The sequence below is a fragment of the Canis lupus genome, unplaced genomic scaffold (genome assembly GCF_011100685.1).
Source record: "Canis lupus familiaris isolate Mischka breed German Shepherd unplaced genomic scaffold, alternate assembly UU_Cfam_GSD_1.0 chrUn_S1688H1882, whole genome shotgun sequence".
Lineage (NCBI taxonomy): Eukaryota > Metazoa > Chordata > Mammalia > Carnivora > Canidae > Canis > Canis lupus.
The window spans coordinates 34,321-56,731 of NW_023330535.1; the positions used below are offsets into that span (position 1 = coordinate 34,321).

At 43.2% G+C, this 22,411-nt stretch overlaps 1 protein-coding gene across 1 annotated transcript in view; it reads left to right on the forward strand.

The window, feature by feature from the left end:
* Positions 1-15,771, forward strand: part of LOC119878520 (CTP synthase 2-like) — a 39,303-nt gene extending 23,532 nt beyond the window's left edge. Inside the window, exons 4-6 of the mRNA XM_038589144.1 lie at positions 741-885; positions 14,383-14,489; positions 15,561-15,771. Of these exons, the coding sequence (XP_038445072.1) occupies positions 741-885; positions 14,383-14,452 (215 nt within the window). The 3' untranslated portion in view covers positions 14,453-14,489; positions 15,561-15,771. The remainder of the gene's footprint in view (positions 1-740; positions 886-14,382; positions 14,490-15,560) is intronic.
* The last annotated feature ends 6,640 nt before the right edge of the window (positions 15,772-22,411 follow it).

A 22,411-nucleotide genomic window follows, 5' to 3' on the forward strand; every position in this document is an offset into this window, starting at 1 on the left:
TTTTTACAACCTCAGTATGAAAATCACTTAATTTCTCCCCCATAATGTAAATAACATATAGTCATGGAAAAGTTTCACGCAATAAGGAAAAGTGTAAGAAAGAAAATAAAAATATCTTGATCTCTTACCACCTCAAGCCATAACCACCACTAACATGTTGAAAGGCCATCCTTTTATCACTCTGAGACTCTAAATCACAGGTGATAAGTTGGCATAGGGTGAAATAGGGGTGCCAGTTCCGTTTCATGGAGCCACCCCTGATAAATATCCAACCTAAAGCTGTGACTGGAAAAGTAGTTGTGCTTGCTGCATTCTCAGGGGACTCTTCCCTTGAGACCGGAAACAACCTTGGAGGGGACGGCCAGAGGCCAGCTAAGAGACAGAACGACCTACAGTTCGCCCTACAGTGTGAGGGATACCATGGGAATGGAGTCAACATACATCTACCAAGGGCCTTCAAAAAACTTTGGGCAAGCAGAATTCGTCTCGCCTTTCAAAAATGTTGCTTAATTTTGCTCACTCTAACACCTTGCACAGATAAAATGCCAGATCTCTTATTAAGCGAGATGTGTTTTGCAGCTTGAAATTCTGCTGTGAACACGGTTCATGAGGGGAGCTGTTGGTGATGGTAACGGGTTCATTATCTTACCATTTGATGTGTTTTCTTATTCAAAGATAAGACCTTGAAAGCAGCTCTCTGTTTGTCTGCTTCAGTCACATCATGATTATTCTCATTTCAGATCATCCCTATTTTGTTGGTGTCCAATTCCATCCTGAGTTTTCTTCTAGGCCGTTGAAGCCTTCTCCTCCGTACCTGGGCCTATTACTTGCGGCAACCGGGAACCTGCATGGCTACTTGCAACAGGGATGCAAGCTGTCTTCTAGGTAACCAGCTTACTGCTCTCAGCACCGACCCGAGCTGCCCTTAGCAACATTTTAGGTTTCTCTTGACATTTTAGGTTTCTCTTGAAATCAAACATCATGACAGGATTTTTGTAAAGCGAAGAGTAGGGTTTTTTCTTTCTTAATGATCCTGATTTTTTCTCCGAATGAAAATAATTTCTTCATATCTAACATCAGTAACATGTCGACTTTGGGAATCATGCTGATGCTGGGTATTATTTTAGAAATTTTGTCATTTTGATAGGTGAAAAATGGGCTTTACTTTTGTTGACTCTCTGATTAATGAATATATATAAATATTTTATACGTTTATTTGCTTTTTTAGGAATAGCCTGTTCATACCCTCTGCTCTATTTTTCCTTTTGCTATTATATCCTTTTTCTTACTGATTGGTAAGCTCTTTATATATAAAGGACATTAATCCTTTGTTAGGTTGCAAATACTTTTTCAAACTGGGTTTGTTTGCCTTTGAAGTTATTAATGATAGTTTTCATTTTCCATAAGGAGTTATAAAGAAGGACTTGGGGATCCCTGGGTGGCTCAGCGGTTGGGCGTCTGCCTTCAGCCCAGGGCGTGATCCTGGAATCCCGGGATCGAGTCCCACATCGGGCTCCCTGCATGGAGCCTGCTTCTCACTCTGCCTGTGTCTCTGCCTCTCTCTCTCTATCTCTCTCTCTCTCTCTGTCTCTCATGAATAAATAAATAAAATCTTTTTTAAAAGTTATAAAGAAGGGGGATCCCTGGGTGGCACAGCAGTTTAGCGCCTGCCTTTGGCCTAGGGCGCGATCCTGGAGACCCGGGATCGAATCCCACATCGGGCTCCTGGTGCATGGAGCCTGCTTCTCCCTCTGCCTATGTCTCTGCCTCTCTCTCTCTCTCTCTGTGACTATCATAAATAAATAAAAATTAAAAAAAATAAAAATTTAAAAAAAAAAGGGAAGAGAAAAATTAATTAAAAAAAAAGTTATAAAGAAGGACTTTATATAGTCTTTATGTTTTTTTGTAAAAGATTTTATTTTTCAGTAATCTCTACACCCAATGTGGGGCTTAACAACCCTGAAGTCAAGAGTTGCATGCTCCACTGGTTGAGCCAGCCAGGCACCCCTATTTATGTTTTTTTAAAGTTTATGCAGTCAGATCTTTAACTTTTATGGATTTTTCCTTTAGTATAATACCTAAAATCTTTCTTTCCCTTTCAAAAATATCATATAAAAGCAGCCCATTTGTTTTTTTGTTTTGTTTTGTTTTGTTTTAGCCCATTTGTTTTTCACTAGCACTCTCATGGTTTCAATTTTACAATTTAAATCTGTAATCTGGGGTGCCTGGGTGGCTCAGGCCGTTAAGCATCTGCCTTCAGCTCAGGTCATGATCTCGGGGTCCTGGGATCGAGCCCCATATCAGGCTCCCTGCTCAGCAAGGAGTCTGGTTCTCCCTCTCCTTCTGTCCCTCCCCTTGCCCTGGCTTGTGTGTTCTCTCTCTCCTCTCTCTCTCTCTCTCTCTCTCTCTCCTCTCTCTTTCAAATAAATCTTTTTTTTTAATATTTTGTTTATTTATTCATGAGAGATTCAGAGAGAGGCAGAGAGAGAAGCAGGCTCCATGCAGGGAGCCTGATGCTGGACTCGATCCCAGGACTCCAGGATCACGCCCTGGACTGAAGGCAAGAGGCTCAACCGCTGAGCCACCCAGGCATCCCTCAAATAAATAAAATCTTAAAAAAAAAAATCTGTAATCTATATGTACTTGATAATTGGCATAGTGTGTAAGGTACGATCTGTACACACACACACTCCCGCCCGCTATCCCCATGGTTAATAAGTTGGAAGGATTTCTGTTTTGTTCCACTGATGATTTTTCTCTTATTTCGAACCCTTATCACCCTTTTCATTATCATAGCATTACTGTAAATCAAGACTTTATCTACCCTACGCCCATTATTAAACTTTTTATTTTTATTTATTTATTTTAAAGATTTATTTATTTATGATAGACATAGAGAGAGAGAGAGAGGCAGAGACACAGGCAGAGGGAGAAGCAGGTTCCATGCAGGGAGCCTGACATGGGACTCGATCCCGGGTCTCCAGGATCGTGCCCTGGGCCAAAGGCAGGCACCACCCAGGGATCCCCCATTATTAAACTTTTTAAAATATATATTTTGCTATTTTTCCAGATGAATTATACAATGATTTTTAAAATTAGGTTCAAATTTTAAAAATCCCTTAGGGATTTTCGTTAAAATTTCCTTACATTTAAATATTAGTTTGGGGAGAATGTGTATCTTTACTTCTCATTCGAGAATATTGGATGCAATAACTTGCAAAGTGGGTGGAGCTAGCCAGAATCAGAGAAGGGTTAGGAAGGGTTATTACCACAGTAACTGGATATATATCGTTTAGAAGATTACCTTTGCTGACACTCATCCTAGCAAATAACCCTTGTGATGTTGCAGTAGAGAGCTTCCAGGAGAGGTGTCTGGTGTGTATGCGTGTGCTTGTGTTACACAAGCTCGCTTCTTTGTGACATTACTTTGCTAGGAGAAGCTCACAGCTGTCTCTCATTTCTTTTACACATGTTTTCTTTTTTTCTTTCTTTCTTTTTTTTTAAGATTTTATTTATTTATTCATGAGAGACACAGAGAGAGAGAGAGGCAGAGACACAGGCAGAGGGAGAGAGAGAAGCAGGCTCCGTGCAGGGAGCCCGATGTGGGACTTGATCCCGGGTCTCCAGGATCATGCCCTGGGCCGAAGGCAGGTACTAAACCACTGAGCTACTGGGGCTGCCCCTACCCATGTTTTCAAATGGGAACAGCTTTACATACTTCCGTGTTGGGTGTCTTACTGAATGAATGCTCACTCCTTGCACCCTTGAACCAGGGCTTTGGTTTTCAAACGGTGCCCAGCGGAGCTGCAGTCTGGGCTGCCGTGAGGAGGAGCAGGTGAGGGGACCCCGGGCTCTTCCCTGCTTCAGCCGAGCAGCTGCACTTTATCAGGCTCGTGTGGCATGGTTGTGCATGAGATTGCATGCGAAGAGAGAGCTCCCTGTGCTCTGACACTGCGTGGCCTATGCAGCAGATTGGGAATACCAGTGTGGTCTCATGTCGCATGTGTGCTGTGACCCTGCTCAGCCACTTCGTAGTCTCCATCATTTCAGGTGCTGGCATGTAAAAGGAGAGTGACAGTGGAGGAAGTTAGATGGCTGGGAGAAATAAGTCACACCAGACTGGTTGGTTGTTTGCAAGCAACAGCTAAGAACAAGTGTTACCTAGTCTGTGTGGACTGGCCACCTGTGTGTTAGATGGCCCCTTGATTCCCGTGGAGGGGGGATGGTGGTCTCTGGGTGCAGCTTACCAGCAGTTGCAGAGAAAAATTGTTGCTTGCTAGCAACTCCTGAGCAAGACTCAGTGTGTCTCGAGGAGAAGGAAAGACTTCTTAATATAACTCAGCTACTGCTATTGGAATTATAGCAGAATAGCAGGCTTCCGTGGTAGAGAATTCCTACATATCCGCTATGATCCGGTGCATTTCTTGAGGGCAGCCAGCACCTTATATATCTTGGTGTCCCTGGCTCCCCAGCACTCGAGGTTGTTTAGTACCCGTTAAAGTAATAACTGTAGGTAGCAGGGGAGGATGGATATGGTCTAGTCTAATTTTGACACCTCGAAGAGAGTTTTCCAGCTAAGAATGGTGACCGTGAGTTAACCCAGTGACAGATACCCAGGTTCTGGAGGAAGCTTGCACTGCAACCCCTCTCTGCCCAGCTCTGTGGCATTAGTAAATGTCAAAAAAGCAAACAACTGCTTTGATGGCCGGTCTCTAATGTGAGCGGGCTTGGTACTGTATTTCTGTCAAACAAGATGACTGTCTGTAATCAACCATAAACAAATGTACTAAGGAATATGAACACTAGCATAATGACTTCCTTTCCCAGAAATTGGCTGACGGTATGTAATTATATGGCACATGTGCAGCTGACATCTTTAAAGCCCAGAATGCAAAAATCTTTGGCTTTGAGCAGGTCCACCTGAACTATAACCTCTGCGGTCTGCCTGTGGAGAACAGTTCTCTTTTAGTGCCTGGGAAGTTGCGGTAAGATGATTGTCTTGGGATCTAGAGCTGAAGTCTTGGCTACTCTGCTGTCCATAGAGTGGCAGCAGTTATGAGGACCAGTTCCACCCGGTTTTCAACTTGTAGTTTTCTGTTCAAGAGGCATGACAGTTTTAGGATAGTATTTTTTAGGTTTTTATAAGCTACTCAAAAGTACATGCCAAATCAAATTGAAAGGCTTTGTTTTGGGGGTTCCCCGAGACGACCCACACATTTGATGATTCACTAGAAGGAAATCAGAATATAGTTGTACTCATGGTTAAAATTCACTTCGGTGACAGAGTAAGCATACCCAGCTGGCTCAGTAAGAAAAAAAGGTGTAAGTGGGGTCTGGAGAAACCTATTTGCAGGTTTCCTATGCTCCCTCCCTCCCATGAGAGGTCCTGCAGAGCTCACCTCCCCTTCAGCAGTGAACATGCAGCAACATGTGCTTGATGTTTATGGCCAGAGAAGCCCATCTGAGACTCAGAGTTTAGGGTTTTTATTGGGGCTGGTTTCATAGGCATTCTCTACCTAGTAACCACTCAGATTCCAGACTCTCAGAAGGAAAGCAAGCATTCACCATAAATCACATCAGCCTACACCCAGTGAAATGACCTTATCAGTTGCTAATGGAGAACACAATCTGAAAGTCAAGTTCCTGAGTCCCTCCTTAAGCAGGACCTTCTAAACATAGCAGCCTCAGGCCCGCTGTGTTAACTCTTTTTATGCACAAGTCTAATAAGCCAGTTTTAGAAAAAACAAATCCAGTGGGAGATTGTTGTAATTCTTTGCTGAGCTCTCTCCTCTGGTATGTAAACATAATCTGTCCCACGTACAAAAGGTGACCGCACATTTGCATGGTTTTGCTGGCATATCATCTAATAGAATGAGACTGTTTCATGTGATTATAAGAAGACTATTATTAGAGGCTTATACTAAATAGACTATACAAAGGTGCTTGTAATTTTGAGTTCTTTAGTATCTAGAAACAGAATATATCATCTCTGTTCAGAATTCCATTTTTAAGCAACTGGAAACAGAAGAGGGATCAGAGTCCAAAGTTATTCCGAGGTTTTTTTCCAGCACGTGGTTCTCTGGGGCTGCCCTGCAGGGCTCTTAGGCTCACTCACCTACATACCAAGTTGAGAAACACCTTTCAGTTTGGATGATGCTATCATTTCTCATGCCCATTTGTCATGCCCACATGTCAGGTCAGAGTAAAACTCTCCTGCTTGCAGAGTGCTTGTTCCATGTTGGAAAGCAAGAACTTAGATGGGGCGCAGTCAGCAGTTCACAGACATGCAGCTCTTTGAGGTAATGTATTTTTAAAGTATAAAGCCAGGATTTCAAGACATTTGAGCAGCATTTTATCCTAGGTTTTAGGACCCTGGATTCCATGCCTCCACCTGACATATACTACCTTTTGTACAGAGAAATCGACTTTTTGTGGCAAAACAGGAAGCAGTCTGGTACAGAAACGAGAAGGGAAATTACTCAGTGATTCTCTATATTTGCTTGACTTTTTTCAGGCCGAACTCAAAAGTTGAAACTACTTTATAATCAAAAGGCCCTTAAAGGAACTACATACCTAGAGCCAGATCTTTCCATTTCCCGATACCTTGTGTACTCCTAGGATTTGAGTCCATTCTCTCCTTCATGCTTATCCTTATCTCTCCGTTTTTATCTTTGGGTCCTGGCAGCAATCAGGGAGAGAAGGTGACCATTTTCATTCACCATTGTCTCTAGTTTCTCTTCTGTGACTCTCTTTGGATTTTCCATCTAAGTGACATGCTGGCTTCCAGCTTGGAAATATTTTCTGGTTGACTTCTAGATGTAGCATTGCAGAAGATTTTGAAAATAGAAAGAAAGGACCTGTAAACCCACCAGCCTAACACAGTGTGTTCATTTTTAGGATTTCCTTCCAATCTTTATTCTATATCCATACATGGTTCATTCCATGATTATAATCACTGTTCTGTGACTTCACTCTTCTCTGCATCAGTTTCTTTATAAAAAGGGCATGGTAATGGTACCCACTTGACATGGTACCCACTTAATGAAGATGAAGTTTCATACTAAGTATAAAGCACTTAGCACAGTGTCTGGTCTATGGTGCGAAATTAAATGGAAATTATTATTATTATTTTTTAAGTAAGCTCTGCCAGTAACATGGGGACTGAACTCACAACCCTGAGATCAAGAGTCACACTCTACTGACTGAGCCAGTGAGGTGCCCCTGAGTAGGAATGATTGTCATTAATTTTACCTTAGTTCTGGTCTTCTTCATCTCTTGCCTTCCACAAAGCTTCCTATCTGGTCTCTATCCCTTCAGCTTTCCTCTTCTCAATCCATCTTCCTACATTATTTTGGAATTTAAAACTCTCAGTGGCTTCCCTTGACTTAGAGAACAAAATGCACAACAATCCATAGGGAACAGCTTGCAGTCCCTTGATCTCCCTAGAAGTTTTTAATGCCTTTGCCTCAGCTCACACTGCTTTTGTGGCCCTTGATTTATCAGTGTATATACATACATTCCTGAACTACTTAGTGAGAGGCGAACGCCAATCTCTTGTTAGGATGCTAGTTCCCCGAATCATTCCTGACCCTGGGCATGGGGAGGCCTCTCTATTGATTGTAGCATCTGCCTTTCTCCCTCTAAGGCATACTTATCTCCCCCTTGGGTACCTCTTTCCTTTGACTAGGAGGGTAAGATACTCTTTCCCCCTGCAAGAATCTGATGTGTATTTCCCAGCGCTATTTTAAACTTGGAATCACCTTGCCTGTTTTTTTCTTAAACTTTAGGGTGCATGGTTGATGTTGTCAAGGACCATTCTTGCAATGTGTGGTGTGCAGGGGCCAAAGGCAAGCAGCCCCAAGATGGGCCACTTTGGCATAAAGATTATTCCAGGTTTGAAGGGGTTTGGGACAGATGTCAAAATATGCCGCTTTGGCACGTGGACTGTTTGGAGCTGAAGGCAATCAAGACCCTGAAGGCGGGCAGCCCCGGTGGCACAGCGGTTTAGCACCGCCTGCAGCCCAGGGCGTGATCCTGGAGACCCTGGATCAAGTCCCACGTCAGGCTCTCTGCATGGAGCCTGCTTCTCCTTCTGCCTGTGTCTCTGCCTCTCATTCTCTCTCTGTGTCTCTATGAATAAATAAAATCTTAAAAAAAAAAAAAAAAAAAAAGACCCTGAAGGCTTAAGAGAAACTTCTGTCCCTCCAGGTTTCTTCTGTTCATCTGTCGCATTCCCTTTATGCCTAGTCCAGGGTGGAGTATCTTAAAGAGAACAGGAAATTCTTGCTCCCCAACAGGTGCAAATAGTTTGTTTCTTTGGGGACAGGGTGGATGAGTAGAGCAGGTGCTATGGATTTGATTTCTGGATTTGCTACTTACTAGGCACTTTTTTCTAAGTCTCTACTTCTAAACCTCAGGATCTTCATCCTTGTGGGCTGCTATAAAGAATAGTTGAGATGGTGCTTTGTAAATTTTTAAAAAATATTTTTAGTTTTTTATTTGTGAGAGACAGAGAGAGGCAGAGACACAGACAGAGGGAGAAGCAGGTTCCCCATGGGGGAGCCCAATATGTTACTCAATCCCTGGACCCAGTGATTATGCCCTGAGCTGAAGGCAGATCCTCAACCACTGAGCCACCCAGGCGTCCTGGTGCTTAGTAAATTTTAAATTCACATAAAAATATGACATTTTCCCCTTTGTTACATTTCCAGCAAAAGTGAACTGGAAAAAAATGATTCTTTTTTACCAGTTTTTTAAACACCCTTTAAAACAGCACCATTTAAAAAAAAAACAAAAAAAACAAAACAAAAAACCAAAACAAAACCAGCACTGTTGTTTGTCACCAACTCCATACCTTGAGACTTTTTTTTGGTAAAGTGCTGCTAATAAACCACATTTAAGTACATTTTCCATTAGGGATTAAATGTTGATTAAAAGGTGCTCTTTATTGATGGTGGTCCACTGCAGTGCTGATGATATGGTGCCAGCCAGGAATGGAGTTAATAGTGATAGAGACTACTGTGCTTTTAATGCCCTGCTGGGGTTGTAGTCTACCATTTATTATTCAATGCAAAACTCATCAAAGCATAGTAAGTTTTTATTCCAATGCTCTTACATTTTATGGCTTCCAGGGGCTCTTTGAAAAGGAAGTAAGTGTAGCAGTAACAATGCTTTGGAGAAAACTGTGTGCATGGCAACCTGTTTTAAAACATGCTTTTTCTACATGAAATGGATTTTGATACAAAGTATTGCAGGAACTCATGCATGCTGGGAATCCGAAGTATGCCATCAAAATTTTTAAAAATTCCAATCACCTCTTTCTGTTAATGGAGTAGAAGTGGTTTAATGGCTGCCCCTGGGGTGGCATAAAAGGTGGGCTATATGAGGCATTACCATATCTTGTCCTAGCGCCTTGGAATATATATGTTTTCTTATATTGGGAATTTATTAGGAACCAGGAATCTTTGACAAACAAATGACTATGATAAACCTTTTTTTTTTTTGTCAAAGAACCGCATGTAAATTGTTGCAGACAAGTCTCATAAATCAAGCTGGTTTTGTAAGGATAGAGATTCCCATGAGTCACTGTTGGTGATTTTGATTTTATCTTGTAAAAAATAATATAGGGGGCATCTGGCTGGCTCAGTTGGTAAAGCATGTGATTCTTGTCCTCTGGGTTGTGGGTTCCGGCCCCATATTGGGCTTGGAGCCTGCTTAAAAAGATTATATAAACCTTTTTGGAAAGAGTACTTCCATTATTTGGGGAGTGCATGCATGCATGAGAGACATTTGCCATGATTTTAATTAACTGTGGATAGCCAGACCTTAAAAAAATTTTTTTTAAGGAGTGACAAGGAGAATCATTGGATGGTGATTATAGTTTGTTGTTTTTTAAATCATTATTCATTTTTTTTAACATTTTTTAAAAGATTTTATTTATTCATTCATGAGAGACACAGAGAGAGAGGCAGAGTCACAGGCAGAGGGAGAAGCAGGCCCCATGCAGGGAGCCCAACGTGGGACTCGATCCCGGGACCCCAGGATCACGCCCTGGGTCGAAGGCAGGCGCTAAACTGCTGAGCCACCCAGGGATCCCCCTATTCATTTGTTTTAAAATTGGTGCTATCCAATAGAACTTTCTGCAATGATGGAAATGTTCTATAAGCTACACTGCCCAAGGTGACAGTCACCAGCCCAACATGATTATTTGTTGGGCAGTTAGGTATGAGGGAGGAGGGATAAAACAGATGCTACCAATACCCTCAGAGCCACCCCTGAGAGTTAACAGCCACACACCTTCAGAGCCACCTCTAAGGGCTAACGGAAGCAGAAAGGCCTAGCCACAGAGCCAGCTCAGAAGCCACAAAGGGACTTCTGAGAGCTGAGCATGCGCCCAAAAGGCACAATTTGTCCTTAAGGTCACAGCAAAAGCTCATTAGAAACTCATAAATATACAATACATAAACAAATACGATCATAACAGAATGCATCATGGGTAGGTGCATGCGCAGAAGACAAAAATGTTATGTAACCATCAGCTGTCAATCAAACATGTCAATCAAAGCCAAATTTACATATGCAGAAAGCAGGTTTAAGAGGTTGCAGCTAGAGCTTCTTGGGGCCCTTGCCCCTCTTGCTCTAGCAGTGGCCTGCTTTCTCTCTTGAAAGTGTACTCTGGGTGGCGCAGCGGTTTAGCGCCTGCCTTTGGCCCAGGGCGCGACCCTGGAGACCCGGGATCGAATCCCACATCGGGCTCCCTGCATGGAGCCTGCTCCTCCTTCTGCCTGTGTCTCTGCCTATGTCTCTCTCTCTGTGACTATCATAAATAAATAAACATTAAAAAAAAAAGTGTACTCTACTTCTCCACTTAATCAACCCTATGTTCCCATTCTGGTCTTGGGTCTCCAATGCTTTGGTGTATCTGGGACAAGAACCGAGCGACCTGGTAACATACTGAGCACTCGAAGTGCAGCTTAATATGTGTGAGTGAGGAGTGAGATTTTCAATTCAATTCGGTTTTAATGGATTTAAATTTGTAGATATTTGTAATCCATTTTTTAATGGATTAAATTTGCAGATAGCATCATGTGGCTTGTGGCTCCCATATTGGGTAGTGCAGGTTTAAAACTTCCCCTCCTCAAATATATCAAGACACACACATGTGGATCTGTATTCTGTGGCATTTCATAAAGTTTAACATGTAAGACCTTCATATCGAATAATTTTCTCTACTGAGAAATGCGTGTGTGCCCATGTGTGTGTACAGAGAAGATTATTTAAAAAGATGGGTTAGTCTTAAGATAGAGCTGAGATGTTGCGAATTAAGTGAAAATATACCCAGACAAGTATATCTTATGACTTCTTTAAGTTTGTTCTGTGTGAAACAAAAATGAACCCCTAAGTCATATGCAGCACAGAGTACTCACATTTTATTGAACGTGCGGGAGCCACTGCTATTCTGTGTGTGGTGATGATCCAGATTTTATTTCTAGCACTTGTTTTTTGTTGGCACCTGGGTGCCCTAAAATGAGCACGTTGAGCAGCAAGGCCTATTTTGATGATTCTGTTCTTGAGTGCCGTGATTTATTTCATTGTCCTACTTCTGGTTCCTGACACATATGAAAGAAAATCAGTGAACCCACTCATTTGCCTTAGAAATGAGTAAACTCAAGCAGAGTCTCCCTATGTCATTTTGATGTGTTGTCAGAGTTTGGGGCAGCCAGCCATCAGACAGAAATGAGAGCTGTTAGGTTGGAAACAGACCCACCCAAGTCTGCTGGCTAATGTGGGCAGGGAAGTATTTGGTACAAGAAACAATTCTGAAAATCACGCAATTGGCAGTTTTTATGACTTCTTTCTATTTCCATGACTTTTTGAGAGATACCATGTTATAAATATATTTTTTTAAGATTTTATTTATTTATTCATGAGAGACACAGAGAGAGAGAGAGAAAGGCAGAGACACAGGCAGAGGGAGAAGCAGGCTCCCTGCAGGGAGCCTGACGCGGGACTCCATCCCTGGTCTCCAGGATCAGGCCCTGGGCTGAAGGTGGTGCTAAACCGCTGAGCCACCCAGGCTGCCCTCATGTTATAAATACATAATTCTCAAAAACAGCAACAGCCTATAATTGTATATAGTCTTCAGAGCACATTTATATACATTCTCTTTTGGCCCTTATGTGGTTGTGGGTATTGTTACTTCTTTTTTTCTAGACTCTCAGGAGTCAAGTGACCAGTCCAAATGTACATGGTTCATAAATAGTACAACCAGGAGTGTGAGGGGGAAGATGTGCGTCCACCTTACTCTTCCCTGGGCTCAGAAGTAGGGAAGAAAGCAAGTATAAAATCTGATGCCTGAGAAAATGGAATTTCCTTGGCTCTTTGGCCTTCTTGCTTGTGGAGTCAGTGGACATGGCCCGAGGTGCTGCGGGTACATTGCAGCACAGCTAAGACTTGAGCTTGTGGCCTTGGTTGGTGTGATGGGCCTTCTGGTCCCACCTCGAATGAGCTGTGTGCTGGGTTAATCAACTGAACACCCTAACCTTCATTTCTTCTCCCAGAGGAAGTTGAGCGCAACTTCCAGTTCCCTCTTTGTTGCACAGAACCAGGAAGGACTCGACATTTGTGTAATGAGAGTGCATGGATAAGGAAGGACATAATCAACTTTTGGGGGCAGTTTTTTAAAAAAGCATTCTTTAGTTATTCCTGTGTTTTCTTTATTGGAAACCCTTTTGTAACAGTAGAAGTGATTTTCCTGCTCTAAAATCTAAGTAGGAGGTATCTTCTGCTTGTTTTGAGACTCTGTTGATTTCTATGTTTATCTAACATATCTTGACTTTTCTGCCAATCCTTAATCTTCTATCTCCTCTCCATACTTCAGCCCCACCCCCACAGCCTTTCCAGTATTTTGTTCAAAAGTCAGGGAGGAGAGTGAGGTTGTCTTTTACATTGCTGTTTATGTATTTATTGATACTCGCTCCATATGTGTAGAGTAAATCTTCGTCTCCTAACCTGTCAGCATAGGATTTCTTCAGTTGTTCCCTTTCCTCCTTTAAAAAAAGGAAAAAAAAAAAAAAAAAAAAGAATGGGGAGGTGTCTGGGTGGCTCAATGGTTGGGCGTCTACCTTTGGCTCAGCATGATCCTGGGGCCTGGGGATTGAGTCCCATGTTGAGCTCCCCTCAGGGAGCCTACTTCTCCCTCTGCCTGTGTGTCTCTCATGAATAAATAAATAAAATCTTTTTAAAAAATGGATTTTCACATGTTATGGAATTCAGACTTATTTGCTATAGGTCAGCAAAAAGTTGGTCAAGGCTAGGAATGGTTCAGGCAGAAAACACTTCTTGGCAACGTCGCCTCTACAGATTGGTAGCACTCCTGTAGAGTTGATCTACTAGCTGATTTATTTGGAACTGAGCAAGAGGAACCCCAGCCTAAGCCTATGGCTCGAAGCAAAACTATAATTGCAAGGTTATGTCATGGAGAAGGTGTACCTCTGACAGAACCCAACGTGGCAGTATCTATATCAGTAATTGGTCCTGTATTGAATACTATATGTGGCTCGACGTAGTCAGAGCATCCCATAAAGCTGCTGCTTCTTTTCAAAAATATTTTACTTATTTATTCATGAGAGACAGAGAGAGAGGCAGAGACTCAGGCAGAGGGAGAAGCAGGCTCCATGCAGGGAGCCCAACGTGGGACTCGATCCCAGGACCCAGGGATCACGACCTGAGCCAAAGGCAGACGCTCAACTGCTGAGCCACCCAGGTGCCCCTTATAGAGCTTCTAATGTGAAAATAGCATACAAATTATTTCTTTTTTGAAATTTTTTTTATTTTAAAAGATTTTTATTTATTTATTCATGAGAGACACACAGAGAAAGGCAGAGACCCAGGCAGAGGGAGAAGCAGACTCCATGCAAGGGAGCCTGTCGCCAGACTCGATCCCGGGTCTCCAGGATCACACCCTGGGCCGAAGGCAGGCTCTCAACCACTGAGCACCCAGGGAATCCCCCAAATTAGTTCTCAAAGCTTTGGATGTATGAGAATGTTTGTTGGAATGGAAAATTTAATGCTGCTGGTCTCTACTAGTGGTCTTCAGAAGATTATAAATTTTAATGTAAATTGAAATGATTTTATAAATTTTCTGATTTTATAAATTTTACTTCCAACTTAAGATGCAAGCGAATAATCAGCTCCTCTGAAAAAAGACCATGGTGTGTGTTTGGACTCACCTCTTTCTGTAGTGACTAGACAGTGCTAGTAGACTATCCCTTGGCATTTTCTCTGAGTGGATATTAAGTATGAAAAGTGTTTGGAATTGTAAATGCAGTAAGTGTCCAGGGTTTTTTACAACTTGCTAAATTAGCTCCTCTTTTGATCTAGTGATAGATACAGCGATGCCAGTGATGACAGCTTTTCAGAGCCAAGAATAGCTGAGTTGGAAATAAGCTGAAACTAATGACTCGGAATAATCAGGACTGCCTGAGAGGGTAAGATGGAATCTTCAAGTATTCTCTATCTGTCTTAGAGACAAGCTGTTGTCCTGGTGGAGAAGGGAGCATCTTATGACTTGCCTTGCAGGATTTTGCTCTCTCGGGATGCTCCTATTTGATCAGCATAGGTAGCGGTCAAATAGGAGCATCCCAGGTCATAGCTAGGACAGACCTGACGGCCAGTCATACTTTTGAGAAACTGGAATGCACCTGAGGCTGGGGAGAAATATGTAAGAGCACCTGTAAATGGAGGCTATAGTGGTTAGAGTTGTAATAAGTCAGCAAATGTGTTCCATAAAGGGCTGGAGAGTAAATATTTTAGGATTTGTGGGCCGTGCGGTCTCCGTTGCAACTATTCTGCTTTGCCATTACAGGGCAAAAGCATAAAGGAATGGGCATGGCGGGTGGGGGGTGGGGGGTGACTGGGTGGCGGGCACTGAGGGGGGCACTTGATGGGATGAGCACTGGGTGTTATGCTATATGTTGGCAAATTGAACACCAATAAAAAAAGAATGAATGGGCATGGCTGTGTCCCAATAAAACTTTATTTACAAAAGCAGTTTGGTGACCCCCGGTTTAGGTCATTCATGGAAAAACAGATTTCCTTGGGTTTGTATGAAATAAAATGGTCTTTTATTTCTTTGAAGGGAGATGCCTGAGACTGGCTTGGCTTCTGAGGGCCGCTTATTTTTCCCACGGCTCTTTTAGGCTTTATGAGGGAGGATAGCAGCCTGGAGAGCTTTATTAGATTCAAGTTCTGAGGCTGATAGTGCCTGGGATAACTCCAGCGTTAAGGCTGCCGTGAAATGGATGAGCAGCTCTCTTTCATAGACAGCAGCTTCTGGAAACTGTAAAGAGTTAATCGCTCCATTATGAGCTCTCTTCATATCACTTAGGGATAGGATATTCATGTTCACCAGAGAAAGCATCTCTCTATTTATGTTTGCCTCAAACATAAAGTCCTTTAGGAGCAAACCAAGATGGTGCAAAGGCTAGCTGGAGGCACTTTACAGTCTTAGTTTCCAATGTTGCTAATACTTACATTCTTTTTCTTCTTCTTTTTTTAAGGCTCTGAAGTAATTGAAGCCAGGATGAAGGAACTGAGGAAATCACACTCTTAAAGAATCCCTTTATTTTCCACTAAACATGGATGTAGACCTTCGAAGGAGATCTAATAATAGAGAAACCAGAACCAAAAGGCCACCACCCTTTTTACTCTAGAGGTGGCCTTTGGTTCTCACAAATTTCTGTAGCCAATTAAACTTTTCCCAACAACCTCGTGGGGGAGAAAGTGTGTTTGTGTTTTGTCCGGTGTGTGGTGATGTCCAGGTGGTGAGCGAGGATCCGGGTTCCAGAACCTTCCCTGTGCACACATGATAGGGAATTTTGAGTCAAAAGAGTTATTCTGTGACCTGGAACTCAATCCCAGATTTTTGTGTGGCCCAAGCTTCTTTCAGTTTGTCACCCTCTTTATTTTTAGTTAAAATTAAACAAGTCCAAGAGTGGGGGGTGGCAAGTAAGGCCCTCGCCGCAGGCGGGCAGAATGTAAGGGGGGATAAAAATATATATTATATATGTATATTAATTGGGGCAGAATTCACATAACATGGAATTAATAAGCATTTTATTTATTTTTTTAAATTTTGATTGATTTGAGAGAGTGAGAGTGTGAGAGAGCACAACGAGGAGAGGAGGAGAGGGCGAAGCAGAATTCCCTCAGCAGGGAGCCTGACACGGTGCTCAATCCCAGAGCAGGATCATGACCTGAGCCCAAGGCAGGCTCTTAACAGACGGAGCCACCCGGGCACCCCTATTTTATTTTGTTTTAGAATTGATCGTTTTATTTTTATTTTTTTCTTTTTAAAAAGATTTTATTTCTTATTCAGGAGAGACACACAGAGAGGGGCAGAGACACAGGCAGAGGGAGAAGCAGGCTCCATGCAGGGAGCCCCATGTGGGACTCGATCCCGGGACCCGGGAATCACGCCCTGGGCCAAAGGCTGACTCTCAACCCTGGGTCTAGGTGACCCTAGGATTGACCATTTTAAAGTGAACAGCTAGGGGATCCCTGGGTGGCTCAGCGGTTTATCGCCTGCCTTTGGCTCAGGGCGTGATCCTGGGGTCCCGGGATCGAGTCCCACATCGGGCTTCCTGCGTGGAGCCTGCTTCTCCCTCTGCCTGTGTCTCTGCCTCTCTCTGTATCTCTCATGAATAAATAAAATCTAAAAAATAAAAAAATAATAAAGTGAACAGCTAAGGAGCATCAGGTACATTTGCAACATTGTGCGACCAGGACGGTGTCCAGTAGGCTTCCCAATGCCCCTGTTGAATGAGCTTGAGAGGCAGTTGTGGCTCACACCTGTGCTTCCCGACACTCAAATATTTTAACTGCTCAGTTAATTTTGTGTGTGTGTGATTGTCTTTGGCCTTTTAACTTTTCTCACTTAGTGCTGTCAGGTGTTACAGCATTATTTTGTAAGACGCTACAGAAAATTCATCTACCCGACACAAAAATATTAAAGAGCTTTCAGGCTCCACTTGTGAAAATTACAACTTGAAGATCACAAGAGGCTCGGAATGAAAAGCCCACAAGGTAGGTTGAAAGCTGGAATAGGCCTCAGGGAGAGAGGGATGTAGGCGGAAACAACACGCGTGGGTACTCCGGCTTAAATGGCAGTTTTCAATGGTGATTATTATGATTTCTAATCACTTGTACCAAAGTGCTTTCACTGTGGGGTAATGATGCATGTAAATAGGACTAGAAGAAGGGCTCTTAAAAACTATAAACCAGCCCTTTTGTTGTTACTAGGGGAGGTTTTCCTCTTTTGGAGACACCCTTGAACTTGGAATCCACCAAAGGCTTAATGGTAGGAGCACAATGGTAGGAGCACGGCTGCTCAGAATAGTGCAGCGGCGTCGCACATGACTACGGAGAAAGTCAGTATAAATCATTCATTCCAGAAATGTATCTTGAGGGGATCCCTGGGTGGCTCAGCGGTTGGTGCCTGCCTTCGGCCCAGGGCCTGATCCTGGAGACCCAGGATCGAGTCCCACGTCGGGCTCCCTGCATGGAGCCTGCTTCTCCCTCTGCCTGTGTCTCTGCCTCTGTGTGTGTGTGTGTGTGTGTGTGTGTGTCTAATGAATAAATAAATAAAATCTTTTTTTTAAAAAAAGAAATGTATCTTGAGCTCTCAGCAGGAGCCACGCATGGTATAAGGCGCTGGGGCAAAGACGGGAGCAGAATTTGCCCTTATAGGGCCCAGGGCAGGCTGTCCCCATATGGGCCTCTGGGCATAAAGAGGAGTTCAAAGTAATCAAAACCTGACAGCCCCAGGAGAAGCTCTCTTCCGGCCCTGGGCCACCTACACTTACGTTGGAGCAGAGAGCCTGGCCATTCCAGAAGCTCCTCTTTACCCAAGAACCTTCTCTGCCTAACAGGGCAACCTTGTTTTTCCAAACAACCTTCACCTTCCTGCTGATGAGCTTTTTCCCCTTTCCGTCCTCGCCCCTCTCCTGAGTCCATATAAGCTTGGATCTTGCTTCATCGTCTTTGGAATTTCCACGTCTGCGTGCGTTCCTCTTAAGTGTGCTATTAAATGTGATGTTCTCTCGTTCCTCTGTTTCAGGTCAATTCGATTCTTAGTCCGGCTAGAAAGACCCTGGAGGGCAGAAAGGAAGGTCTTCCTCCCCAACACCCTCAAAATATGTCGCTTTGGTATAAGAATTATTTTAGACTGATTTTAAGGAAATAGCAGACGGAGGAAAAACTCTGAAAACTGAGTCGAAGTTACCATCGTGGACATGTTATTAACTGCCATTTGGTTTTCTCCCATTATTCTGTCTTTTATACCAGGGGGTGTCTTCCATCCCAGGCTTTGATGGAGATAGAACTTGAACTTGTGAGCTGCTTTTTGCCATGCAGCTTTAGTCTTTAAGGTTCATGTCCAGGGAGATCTCTAAAACACGGTGGCAAATGTATAGATGCCATTCAGTTTTCTCTCTGAAATGGGGCTCATTTTCCATCGTAGCACTTTCCTTGGTACCACTTTCTCTTCTGAGAAGGATACCGGTGAAAAGCTGGGGAATCCAGGTCGTCCCATGGGATTACATAGTTCATTTTGAAGCCTCACTGTCAGATTTTAAACGTTTCATCTTTCCCTTGAACAAGAAATTGTTTTGAAAATAGATGTATTGCTTTGATTGGTTTTTTCCTGGGGGAGACTGTGTGTTCAGTTAATATGCTGGGAGTATTTGAGATTGATAGTAAGATAAAAGCCAGGAAACTACACTTTTCTATGCTGAATTACCCTCTCAAGGGGTTTCTGTGAAGTAGAGAAACCTCATCGCTTGCCACAGGCCAGGATGATGAGACTACTTGTTGTAATTTAGGTCACCTCTGTAGAGAATTTAATGGCAAGAGATGAATATTATTTCAAGCTATCTAAATTTCTGGAGTAGCAACTTCTGAATTTATTTAAGATTTATTTTTTATTTTTCAAGAGCATGAGCAGGAGGGGCAGAGGGAGAGGGAGAGAGAATCTCAAGCAGACTCCATGCTGAGCGGAGACCGACGTGGGGCTGGATCTCAGGACCCTGAGATCATGACCTGGGCTGAAACCAAGAGTCAGATACTTTACCAACTGTGCCACCCAGGTGCCCCTGCACAAGACTATATTATTTAAATGTCAAATTTGAGAAGTATGACACCTCAGAAGTAATTTACCACCTAGAATGTGACTTCTTTTTTGCCACCATTGATTTGAGCCAGGGAGATTTCTGATAGGATAAGAGTTTTTCATGGCTTTTGATACACTTTCTCTTTTCCTTTTTTTTTTTTTTTTTAGATTTACTAATTTATTAGAGAGAGAGAGTGAGCATGCACTTGAGCACAAGCCGAGGGAGGGGCAGAGGGAGAGGGAGAGAAGCCGACTCCCTGCCGAGCACAGAGTCCAACTAGGGATTGATCCCAAGACCTTGAGACCATGACCTGACCTGAAACCAAGAGTGGGACCCTTAACCTACTGAACCACCCGGGCACCCCAACACTTTTGCTTTTCTGAGTGAATATCACAACTCCATGGTTTTATCCCATAAACTCGATGTTTTTCTTCTGTTCTCTGTTATCTTTCCTTTATTCCAACCTTCCCAAGCTTAACTCTAACTTGGATTGAAGGGAGATCTGTGTTAACCTGTGTCAGAATGAAGAAGTTAAAAGCATGATTGCATTTTCTTTACTGGTTGGAGGAGGCACTATCTGAAGCAGGAGGCTGGGGCACCTCGGTGGCTCAGCGGTTGGATGTCTGCCTTTGGTTCAGAACATGATCCCAGGATCTGGGATCGAGTCCCACATTGGGCTCCTTGGGGGGAGCCTGCTTGTGTCTCTACCTCTCTCTGTGTCTCATAAATAAGTAAATAAATCTGAAAGAAAGAAAGAAAAAGAAAGAAAGAAAGAGGGGGCTGGCAAACTATAGCCATTGGCTAGATCCCACCTATTTTTGTCAGCAGTTTTTTTTTTTTAATATTTTATTTATTTACTCATGAGACACACACACACACACACACACACACATACACACACAGAGGCAGAGACACAGGCAGAGGGAGAAGCAGGCTCCATGCAGGGAGCCCGACGTGGGACTCGATCCCGGGTCCCCAGGATCACGCCCCGGGCCAAAGGCAGGCACCAAACCGCTGAGCCACCCAGGGATCCCCTTGTCAGCAGTTTCAATTGCACTCAGCTGCACACTTTTTATTTTTATTTTTTACTGTTGTCTGCAGCTGCTTTCCTGCTATAAGGGCAGAGGTGAGTAGTTCTTGGAGACCCACAAAGTCTAAAACATTTACTATCTGGTGCTTCACAGAGTAAGTTTGTTGACGGTTAGCTAAAGGAGCTGCAAGGAAACTTTACAGGTCTCTGATGGGATCTTAATTTTCAAAATCTTTTTTCTATAGAGTGAAGCTATGCTCTTTAAAAGGTTTTAAAGGGATTCCTTACATGAGGTTCCACATTGAAAGACCACAGAAATCTCTCTCTTCAGCCACCTTGTTCCCTTTCCTGGTGGCTGTTTTATCAGATTGTTCTGGATCCTTCCTGCTTCATACCATGCAAAGGTGATTGTTTCACCATAATGTTTGAGCAGCATTCTTATTTCAGGTGAAATTATATTTCTCTTTTTAGTGAGAAAAGAATAATTATGAAATACTGAGAAAAAAAACGTACAGGGAACGGTACCTGGGTGCCCCAGTGGCTCAGCCAGTTAAGCACCTGCCTTCGGCTCAGGGTCCTGGGATTGAGCCCCATGTCAGGCTCCCGGCTCAGTGGAGTCTGATTCTCCCTCTGCCTCTCCCCCTTGCTCATGCTTGCTCTCTGTCTCTCTCAAATAAGTAAATAAAATCTTTTTGTAAAAAATGTACAGAGGAAAGGTGAGTTCTTAGTTCAGCTTTTTTTTTTTTTTAAGATTTTTATTTACTTATTCACAAGAGACACAGATAGAGAGGCAGAGACACAGGCAGAGGGAGAAGCAGGCTCCACGCAGGGAGCCCGATGTGGGACTCGATCCCGGGACTCCAGGATCACGTCCTGGGCCGAAGGCAGATGCTCAACCCCTGAGCCACCCAGATGTCCCCTTAGTTCAGCTTTTGATAGATATTGTGCACGAACATTTCCCAAGGATGCTCCTGAGACATAATGAGCCTGCTTTCTCGGGATACCTGGGTGGCGCAGCGGTTTGGCGCCTGCCTTTGGCCCAGGGCACGATCCTGGAGACCCGGGATCGAATCCCACATCGGGCTCCTGGTGCATGGAGCCTGCTTCTCCCTCTGCTTGTGTCTCTGCCTCTCTCTCTCTCTCTGTGACTATCATGAATAAATAAATAAAATCTTTTAAAAAAAAATGAGCCTGCTTTCTCAAATGACACTGCCCAGATTTGGAGCATCCTGAAAATGAGGAGTCATTATAAGGGCTATCTGCATTCTCACTAACAAGCAGAGAGATTTTGGTGGTGAGAAACCCAGCTTCCCATTCCAGACTTTAGAAGAATTCCACTATCTTTTTTCTTTTCCTTTCTCTACCCCAGCTGCTCTCTACACTAGTGCTAGCCAAAAAATAAAATGTAAAATAAAACAAAATGTGAGCCACATGTATTATTTGAAATTTTCTGGTAGCATGTTAAAAAGTAGAAAGAAACAGGTGAAATCAATTGTAGTACTATAATAGTATATATATTACCTTTAGTAGTATGATGTTACATTACACTACTAAATATCATATTAATTATACAGCACAGCTCTAGATTCTGTATAAAGAGGACGTACAGGGGCCCCTGGGTGGCTGAGTGGTTGAGCGTCTGCCTTCGGCTTGGGTCATGATCCTGGGATCCTGGGAAAAAGAGGATGTACAGACCTACCACTTGCTCATGGCAAAATCCCTGGGTATATATATGTATCCCTGGGTATATATATTAAGTATATATATTAATATCTCAAGTAATCTCATATTGGGTTATGCATATTTTTGTGTTTGAGGTGTGAGGGGGTTCAGGACAAACCTCCTCAGAATGTGCCACTCTGGCATGTGGGTTATTTTGTGCTGGAGGCACTTGAGACCCTGTAGGCTCAAGAAAAACTTTTGTCCCTCCCTTAACCACACAGAAGAATCTAAATTGGGGGCCTTTCCCAGAATAAGGATTATTAACAGATAATTTTACAATAATTTTATCCAAGTGACCCATGTGTATAGTAGGGCAAGCATCTAAATACCACACATCTGCTCTTCTTATCACCCTGTGAAGTGCATTTCTCTCCTGAGAAGTCCCAGACACCTACCCCCCTCTCCATAGTTCAGAGTGACATACAGACCTCACTTTGCCTGACTGCCTTTGAAATTTCCATGTGGATGTGGATTCCCCGTATGCACGCCT